This window comes from Uranotaenia lowii, chromosome 2 (genome assembly GCF_029784155.1).
Source record: "Uranotaenia lowii strain MFRU-FL chromosome 2, ASM2978415v1, whole genome shotgun sequence".
NCBI lineage: Eukaryota > Metazoa > Arthropoda > Insecta > Diptera > Culicidae > Uranotaenia > Uranotaenia lowii.
In genome coordinates, this window is record NC_073692.1 from 58,786,937 (window position 1) to 58,797,708 (window position 10,772).

General features: G+C 36.4%; 1 protein-coding gene across 1 annotated transcript; it reads left to right on the plus strand.

Annotated features, from left to right (window-relative positions):
- Positions 1–596: 596 nt before the first annotated feature.
- On the plus strand, positions 597–4,193 carry LOC129741432 (uncharacterized). Its single transcript, XM_055733155.1, has 2 exons — positions 597–1,695; positions 4,186–4,193. Exons 1-2 carry the CDS (start codon positions 597–599, stop codon positions 4,191–4,193), a joined length of 1,107 nt encoding a protein of 368 aa, XP_055589130.1.
- The last annotated feature ends 6,579 nt before the right edge of the window (positions 4,194–10,772 follow it).

Below are 10,772 nucleotides of genomic sequence, written 5' to 3' on the forward strand. Positions count from 1 at the left end.
TACTGTTTTTACTATACATCAATGATCTCAGCAAATTACCGCTGCGTGGTATACCTCGTCTATTTGCTGATGATACAGCCTTATTTATAACCAACATGGAAGAAGATTTAAAACTCCTTCACAAATGTTTTTCAACTAACCTCCTGACCCTCAATCTTGCTAAAACGAAGTACATGATTTTTCACTCTCCGAGGAAAAAAATTGAACTTGATTGCGATCTCAATCTATCAAATACAACTATAGAGAGGGTTACCAACTTCAAATATCTTGGAACAATTCTAGACGAAACTCTGTCATGGCTCTGCCACATTGATCAACTACATAAAAAATATCATCCCTGAGTGGAGTCTTATGGAGAGTGAAGGCTCTTGTTCCACGTCATATTTTACTTAAATTTTATTTTGCTTTTGTACACTCCCGTTTATACTATTTAATAGCTGTTTGCATTTCGTTAGTCAGCTTTCAAGTGAGCAACACGCGTTTTTGATAGCTCTCTAGTCGTACACCTTTTATAACACATTCGGTCAAGGTCACAGAGTATTGTTTCAGTTTTTGAGTGCAAATAATTTTTAACTAAGCGGAGGTTGACAAAAAAGATGGACGATGACCCAGGTGACCCTGGGCCATTTGGCTCACGTTTTGGATTGTTGGCTCAGTTTGGGGATAGCAAGAAGGATCAAAAAAGCATCAAGTCAAACAAGCGACGGGCTAACGGCGTTGGAAATTCAACTAGCTTATTCAACAAGATAGTGAGAGTCGATCAACGCAACGGACCACGTTTTCTGATCATGGAACGAAAGGATGCCAATTTGACCATGTACCCCGTGAATCCCTTTTTTATCAAAAAGGCGATGGACGCGTTCTCCTCAAATGTCACAATAAGTCGTATGAGAAACGGATGCCTTTTGTTGAAAACTGTTGACCGTCAACAGGCTGCAAAGCTGATGAAAATGACCAACTTTGGTGGAACCATCAAGGTTGAGGTTACGAAACATCCAACTCTTAACCTCATTAGCGGCACGATCTATTGTCGAGATCTGGTGAGTCTTAGTGATAAAGAGATTCTTCAAGAACTAACGAGCGAACACGTGGTTAAAGTGAGTCGTATGTCAAAGAAGGACAAGGCGGGCAAATCAGTCGATACCGGCACCTTCATATTGACGTTTGATTTGAATATTTTACCTGCAAGTATAAATGTCGGATTCTACTTGTGTAAAGTCAAGCCATATATTCCTTCTCCATTAAGATGTAAAAATTGTCTACATTACGGTCATACTAAAAACCATTGCAAAGGCAACCAGGCCTGTGCAATGTGTGGTCAAATGTTCCATGGTTCGTCTGAATGTGCATCGTTGCCAAAATGCATAAATTGTTCTGGTGATCATTCCGCCCTGTCTCGAACATGCCCTAAGTACATTGACGAAATGGAAATACAGCGCATCCGAACCAACGATCGAGTTTCAATTGGAGAAGCACGTCGTAGAAGAAGACAACAAGTTCCCGAGATACCCGTATTCACGAGAAGCTACGCACAAGTAGCCCAGGAGATTCCGACATCGAAGAGTCCCACAGCTACGACGCAGCTAGATCTCACTCATTGCACGAAAATGAGTCCGCACGTAAAAAACATCTCTCAACCAGAAGTCGAAAAATCTCAGCAAGCACTGGACAAAGAAGAATCTACTATACCATCAGGTAGAATTTTTACAGTAGGAACAAATAAATGTAACACTTCTCTCTCAATAAACACTAGAACGAACAAAGAACACTCACTCTTAGACACAGAAAGCAATTTTCACGCAGTCTCTTTAGACAACACATTAGCCAATCAAATAACTCAATCATCATCACATGAAAATTTAAATATTGAAAGTTTGTCACAAGCAATTAGCGCTTCGATGTTTTGCTCAGATCATAATATTTAGTTAATTTTCTTTTTAGCAATATTAAAAAAAATATCAGAAAACTCATTTAGAATACATTTTAAAAAACAACCAAGAATCGTGTATGATACAAGTAGATATGAAAATGGAACATAAACGAAAAACATTGTAAAAAAGTTAAAAAAGTGCGCAAAACCATCGACCGATTTTTGTTTAAGAATTAGTAAAAATTTTAATATTGTTTGATATAATTAGATTACATCAGGTGCATAGAACCTATTTTGAGTTGAGCACCTTAATTTAATAAATTTAATAAATAAAATAGCTGTTTGAGGCAGAGCGTCGTTGTCCCTTGTTTCTCGTCTACAAATTCTTCAAAACCGTTGTCTGAAAAACATATTCAATTTTCCTGTTCTCTATCCAACCATTTTAATTTATTCTAATCGCTCTCATAATATATTACCTCTCTCCATACTTTGTGATCTTCAAACTATAACCTATGTTTTTGATAAGTTAAACTCTTCAAACAATAATCAAAACTTAAGATTCAATGCGGGTTTGCGATATCACAATACTCGTCAATCTCACCATTTGATGCGCAGTACAAGTTCAACAAGTTTTGGCCAACGTCGAATTTCCTTCATTGGTCCAACAAAATTCAACAGCCTTCCTGAAGAAATTAAAAACAGTTCGAACAGAAATATTTTTAAGACCAAACTTATGCAGTACTACAAAGATAACCTAAACCGATGATTAACCAACCACTTATTCAGTCCTTTTTTTAATTTTTTTTAATTTTCTTAGCGATAAATTTAATTTAAATTATGTAGTTTTAGTCATATTCTTAGTTACTCTTTATATTAATAATTCTTTTGACTCTTAGTTTTTTTCATTAGATAAATAATGGATCTCTTAAAAGGAATATTCTTTCACTGAGATTCATTTTAACAAATATTGTTAAAGAAGGTAGTACCGAGGCAGCCCTGCTCTAGTATTGATACAGACTGTGACGTCACAATCACAAAAAATCTGTTACTTTAGTAGGAAATTTGCCTCTTTTGTTGATAATTCGAAGAATTAGCTGAAATTTTTCCACTTTTAAATTTGTTATTCAAGAGAAATTCTTGCTCTTCAAGATCGGTACAAAAAAAGTAAGATTTTAGAGTAAGTTTTAATTAAAATAGACTATCGAAGTTAGAAAAAGATTCCCTACTCGAATTTGCTAAACTTAAAAACTAGTTCAAAGTCTTCCATGAAAATGTTCAAGTCAGTGCTGTTTAAGATCCTTATTACAATAAAGTAATCAAAACACAATTTTTTTTATTCAAAACCACAATCATTTATTGGCATTTTAGTAAATCGAGTTAACAATTATTAGTTGGTGTTTATTTTTCTACATAAGAATAACTACCAGCTAGACTTCTTTAAAGCTGTTTTTTTTTTTTCTTTTTTGCACATTCTAGCTTCGAGATGACATTGCATTATTAATTAAATAAGAAACAAACATAATGCAATCTTCTAAGGACCCAAAAAACTTCATAACAAAGTGAAATGGAGGCCTTTTAAAACAATCAAAATGTAATTGGAATTAATTTTCATTCTAAAACTCGTTATCCTTTAAAATTTCTGCCATTCGCATATAAATTTTTGATACATTCGTTTTTGTGATGTCACGGAAAAATCCAATATAATATATTATAATACCTTATTTAAATATTCCTTGTGATAAAGGTATGGGAGAGTGGGGAGCTGTTTGAAAAAGCAATATTTTTTGGATTTTGAAAAATGGTGGGGAATCGTGGCCACCAAATCCAAATTGACCAAATAACATGCAAAGTTTATGAGTTGACCCAAAACGGTGATTTCCTAATTCCTAATGATGAAATAAAAAAGAAAACTGTGTATGATCGCATAGATTCCAAAACCTGGCTCGCGAACGTTTTGGCAAAATTTCTTATATAGGATGGACAAAATATTTTTCATAACTCTTCATTTGGCATAAGAAAATTTTACAGATAGATAAAACGTATTTTAAGTTCTGAACACGTAAAAAAATATAAAAATATAGGAGATTTAAGATGTGTGGCCCACGATTCCCCACAAGTTATGATTTGCAAATTGGTTGCGTTTGTGTGACTTATTGATTTTTCATCAAAAATTCCTTTTCCACGTGAAAGATCATGACAAAACTAAGATCATAAGCATATGAGCATATTTTTGTTATGAACTTTAGGTTCCCCATTGATGCAATTAGCGGGTGTTTTTTTAATTATGTAACTAAATTTTTCTAACTTTTTTTCAGCTGGATAAATAAAAGAAGCGTATGATGCGAATTCCAGTCAACAACATATAGGAATATATACTCACGCAAAGCGACGGTGATGACAGTTGGTTTGAGATTTTTATCTCAACACACATCTGAGATATTAAAAGTGGCCCACGTTTCCCCATGGCCCACGATACCCCACTCTCCCCTATTTTTTTCTAAGTTTCTTCCTTTTTTTTTTTTTTTAAAGGCACTTAAATTAACTAATTTGCTTTACTGTTCAAACAAGAAAATTTAATCACTTTTCCTCCGTGGTCGTTCAAAGATGCTTCAATAAAACAAAAAAAAATGTTGGTATTAATTAGTACAACCGCTGGGACAAACTGCAGCTTAATTCATTCAATTTCATGGTCCTGCTTGTTCTTCAACCTCGAAACCTTTGGAAGGTCTCAACATTGCATATGCACGGCACGCCGATCGTGTGAATAATAAATGTCGATTCAAGGTTTCCCAATGCAATGGCTGCAGCAGTGTCTTAATTACCCGCGCAAGTAGCCGAACGTACAAGAAATGTTCGCTGGTGTCCATCGACATTCGGCAACATGTGCGCTTCTGTTGAAATTTAAGCCAGCAGGCACAATGACACTGCACCGCGGGGACAGGTGTGCCATTGTGGTCCTTGTTGTTCTGTGGGGTAAATATACAGGTGTGTTTACCTTGTTCAATGTGCCATGTTTGTTTCGAAACATATTAAATTTCAATAAATAAACAAACAGAAGTATTAAACGTAAATCAACTTGAGTTATTGAATGTAAATGTGGTAGCAAGTAAGGAGCGATTGATTGTTTCCTTCAATGCCAAACATATAACACACTACCCTACGGAATTTTCGGAAAGTCTTTGTTCAGGAATGAGTAAGTCTTAAAACGAAGCGGTATCTTAATTAACAAATGGACCCACAAGTCCAAGGAATTTTCGTATTGACCCGTTTGGTTCGCAAAACTAAGATGTTCAATGATTCGGCAGATATTGGCCTCTTGGGAATTATTAATGCAACAGTTTATCGTCAACGACGACGAAGAAGGAGGAGGATCAACGACGACGCTCGCCGAGCCAGGCGGACAAACTTCTCGAACGGAACGTCAATTTGTAAAATAGCGTGTAATAAAATTTGCAATCATAATAATGCAGGTTCCGTTATTTGGGAACTTCTTGTGTACTATTTGCACAACTCGATTAGCCGGACGGACGACGACGCTGAGAATTGACGGTGACGAGGCGAAGATGATCAGCACGAAGCCTCCATAAAGTGTTTTGTTGGTTTGGTACCTACTACACTTTGGCGACTGTGACTCCGGCCCGATCCGATGATGATGATGATGATGATGGGAGCTGCTCTGCTCCCAAAAGTGGAACCACGACACCGTCACAGGCTGCAGGTTCTTTTTTTTTTTGCTCAAAGGAGCGGCAACCGTGGAGCTTCATGGTTTGTTGCGCCAAGCCAAACCAAACCAAGTATGTATCTTGGCTGGCAGGTCGTCGTGACCATAGATGATGCTGCACTATCGGAGATGCACGTCCCAAACAATCTTACCGTTGGAAGTCGGTCCAACTCGTCATAAAACTATTTGGCCTGGCTGGGGGACGACAGGCATTTGCTGAATAAAAGATGCCGTTTCATGACATCACGATTGAACTTGACTTCTTCCTCCTGCTTTTCGAGAGCTAGCTACTCGAGATGTGATGCTGTGGTAGACATGAATGAATAATAATGTGATGTTTCGTTTGCAGTTTAATCGCTGCTGCTGATGTCATCGATAAACGACAAAAAGGGAAAAAAGTACATCTATAAAGCTCAAAAATATAAATTGATTCCCCTGTTGTATTGACCTCATCATATAAAGAAAATAAACTTAGTGTTTCGCAAATATACACTGCAAAAAATCTACATTTAAAACGTATGTTTCTCCACACATACGAGTCTAAAATTGTTCAGCACATCGAATTCATTAGAACTAAATAATAATCACTATCTTCACACATAAATTTTATGCGCGAATAATATATAAGCTAACTGTTTTAAAATGAGCGTGTAAAACAGATCGAAAATCATCGAACACCTTTTTTCGATGATTTAATTCCTTCATTCAAAATGGCGCGATCGAAAAAATCAGACAAGTTTGAATTTTCTCCGCGGTGCCACAGACGCAGGAATGAAAAAAGAAATTTATCGGATCCAGACACCTTCCGAAAAGCGGAGCATCATCCGGATGGATTGTTGATTACAGGAACTATCGCTAGGATGAGGAAAGATCCAGCCGTCTTTCAGTTCAGTTTTTGTTTTCCGGATTATTCTGTGCGGTACGTTAAAAGCGGAACTGCTTGTTCAAAATCAACGATGGCAAGCTGTGGTACGCAGGTAATTGTAAGGTTTATTTTTGAATCCAGAACCATCATAAAACTTTGTTTATTTTTAGGAGGAAACCTGTAAACTTTACGCTACCAGCGAGCTGTACGTTTTAAGAGCGGCCCCGGAAGGTTCGGTACGTCGGACAATGACGGACGTTGGACAACAATTTTGCTGGTATTTACCTCAGATGGTTTTTTGTGTGGAATAGATCGCCCAAATTGGAACCATAAGAATAATCCTGAATCGATGGATTGCTGCAAATCGACAATTATTTTGGGCAACAGTTTTCAGAATTTATATATATTTTTTTTAATCTAGTGCTTCGATAACCTGTTCGTGAATCATGTATAAAACTGAATATATTGTTGAAGTATAATTCTTGGGTATTTTTTTCATTAAAGTTTTGAAAGAAATTGAAAAAAAAAATAAACAGCTGGGAAATAGTTTTAACTATATGGCTTACATATAGCTATTAAATGCAAAATTAAATAACGTTAATATGAACCGCACATGTCTTGTATACGTTGGTACACATAATCATCCTATGATTTTTTTTGTTATGTGTGGGACACATATGCTTTAAATGCCAGGCAAATTGCAAAAATCTCTATAGGCTCACACATAGCCGCAATGTGTCGATTTCGTTGAGTGTACTAGCTAACTAGAAAATGTTGGAATTCATTCGTAAATTCAAGTTACTTGCTACTCCACTTCAAATCACAACATCACAACGTTTGCAATACAATTTTTTGTTAATTTTACGGTCCATTGCAGATAATGAACAAAATATACCTCTAAGTTCAAAATCTAACTACCTACAATTTGGAATCAAACTATTTTTATTGGACGAATAGAGTTATCAATGTTATTGTTGAAAACGCAGGTTTCAGTGGTGGAATAGAGTTATCTTTATTCATGTTTCGTCTGTGAGGTCAGTAGAATACAACTATGTTAATTAGCGATAGCTAATTGTCACTTTCCACTTCTTATATTCCCTAACCGGGAATTGAGAAATGAGTACTTTGATATTCTTACCCAGAATATTTGGCAACACTGTTGTGTTACCACAAACCTAAGTAGAGTTGTTTGGCTTCACAGTGTGATGGTGTAAACATTTGTACCGTGTTTACCATCATCAGCTGTCATCATCAATCATCACCGCTATTGTTTCAATTGCGAATTGACTCATAGCATGCGGAACCAAAACAAATTGTTTTGGTTTCGCCGACGGAGCGGCAGATTTCCTCTGCCGAAAACGTAAGTATTAACACCTCCCCTCAATTCGCAGATTGAGAATGCTGAACAGCTTCGCGTGCCTCGCCCTTGGTAACGCCTTCGTGAACGCATCAGCTGGCTGATCCTCAGTAGAGATGTGTCGCAAAAATAGCTGACCGCTTCTATGATGTCTCTGATGAAAGCATACTTAACGTCCAGATGCTTCATCCGCTGATGAGCCCGCGCCTCCTCCAGATACTGGATGCAAGGGATGTTGTCCTCCATTAACGTGAAAGGAGTGCTAACCACACCCAATTCACCTAGAAAGTTTGTTAACCACAAACCTTCCTTGACTGCATGGCATGCTCCTATCTCAGCTTCGGTCGACGATAGACTGACCGTCTGCTGACGTTTCGTTGACCACGAAATAAGATTTCCGAAGATCATGTAAGCGTAGCCTGATACAGATATTCGATAATCGGAGTCGTTGGCAAAATCTGCATCAGCATATCCGATGAGTGTTTCCGATTTCGCGTTTTTGCGGAATACAAACGCCGTATCGATCGTACCTCCAGAGGTACCGCAGAATTCGCTTCAGGCCTTGCCAGTGCCTATCCACCGGGCTGGCCTGGTACTTGATCAGTGCGCTAACCGCAGCACAGATATCTGGTCTCGAAGAGTCGCCAGATATTGTAGACAATCGATCAATTCTTTGAACGGTTGTTCGGTAATAACCTCACCATCGCTTAGCTCAGGGGTGAGCAACGCGCGGCCCGCGGGCCGCATGCGGCCCTCGAGACATGTTTGTGCGGCCCGCGAAGCAAGTTTCAAATAAATTTTTTTTCTGTTTTTGTTAATTATCATAAAACAGCAGTAACAACTAACCAAAAAAACCAAAAACAAAAATTCCAGCTGCATTCGCCCCATAGTTATCCAGATTGTTGACTTTTTAGTAGGATTTAATCTTTTCATTGAGTTCTTATGAAGGCATGGATGAAATATTATTTATTGAAAAAAATGTAATATTGGTTTAGTCTTTCAAGCAAAGTCAAAATTGTATGAAAAAGTGAAATATTTCTGTTCTTGATTATTGACGGAAATAAGGAAAGTTTTATAATGAAGACTGGGTAAACGATTATAGATCGACATGACTCAGAAATTTTGATTTCTCGACTACAATAATATCTGTAATTCTGTGTTTCAACCAAAAAAGTTTGTAATAACTACACAGGGGGGCTGCAGTTTTGGTGCCTATGATTCAATAATTGATTTTATAAGACTTTGATATCCTGAATCCAAAACATTTAACAGATATTTTCTATCACTTGCGTGTGGAAGTTTCTAAATTGATCAGTTTTAAGTATAATCGATTTTTCATAAATGACAAACCAATAAACCTCCATAAAAATTAAAAGCTGACTTTCAATAATTTACTACCCTTCATCCTATCAAGGACTCATATATTGCCCAGATATTCATGTATCCAAGATATAATGCTTTCAAAAATTGAATTCTACATACAATTTATAGAACGAATATGAGTCGGAATACTATGTAAATAAATAAAATAATTACAATTTATAGAAATTCAAAAAAAAATTGATTAAACTTCTTCTCACTTCACTGAATAAGGTCATTAAATATTGGATATTTAAATTTTAATTCATTCCACAACTTAGTTTTTTTTTTCGAGGGATTTCAAGCGTCTTTATGGCTTGTTCATCCCGAAGTTCGTTGAAGACTGCGAAATGATTTGACTTACGGTTTTAAAAATATCAAAGATTTAATTTAGTTTAATTTTTCTATAGAACTTCATCAACATTCCTTTTTTTGGAGGATAGAACAAAAAATAACAAATTGAAAACTTTCATAACTTTTTTCTCAAAATACAAAATTACTCGCGGCCTCTGAGAAAGTTGATCATTGAGTAAATTAGTACTTGTCTATATATATAAAAATGAATGTTTGTCTGTCTGTCTGTTCCCTATAGACTCGGAAACTACTGAACAGATCATCGTCAAAACTGGCATCTAAGGGTTTTTGAGGCCGGGGATGGTTTCTGTAATAGTCAAAACTCCATCCGACTTAAGGGAGGGGGGGCTTCCATACAAAATTTGTAGTTTTTCGAAACAAATTAAAGTCATGACATCCATTTTCTTGAGATTTTTTTTTCCTTTGGGCGGTTTGTTTTTCGTCTCTATGGTCGAGGCGTCGAGCCAACGTCGCAAAAGGATAGTAACCCAGGCATAGCATACTGATCAGTAGGAATATTTTGGCGCGTATTTCTCAACTAAGCATATTTTCTTTGAGGGGTTTGTTTTTCGTCTCCATGGGCGAGCAAACGTCGTCGCAAGAGGATAGTAACTAAAGCACACTGTTCATTGATTGCTGGAAAATTTAACAATAAGGCGCCTGTTTCTCAAACACGTGGGGGCGATATGCAACCTAGATGTGTTTTTTTTTTCTTGCTTATTTGATTTGTACACAGCACGTGGTAATAAATGACGCCTAGATGTTACACGAATTGGTATTTTATCAATCGAATCAAAACCAATTGAAAGATTTGCAAAAATACTTCCATATTTAGTTCGTGTTAATGTAGGTAGCATTCGACTTTTCATTCAAGAAACATTAGAACATGTTCAAACGTTCAACTTTTTCTGTAAAAAAAAAATTTAAAAATTATGTTTTCTTCTAGAAATTGTTACTTCGGCCCAAATACACAACTGAAACGAATTTAGAATTGAAAATGGGAGCTTTTTATTTTAAATAATTCTGAAATAACCATCGTACTTTTTGCTTACATACCAATTCAAGTACGTACTTAACATGAAAAGTGTTTTTGTGTTACATGGCTGCATAAAAGAGACTTTTGATCCCCTTCGTTTTTAAAAAGCGAGACTTTAGAACTGATATTCAACTGGACGCAAAATTTTTAAGAGAAATTTTTAGTTTACCCTTAAAGTGTTAAAAATAATATTCCCTTCTGTCAACTTAC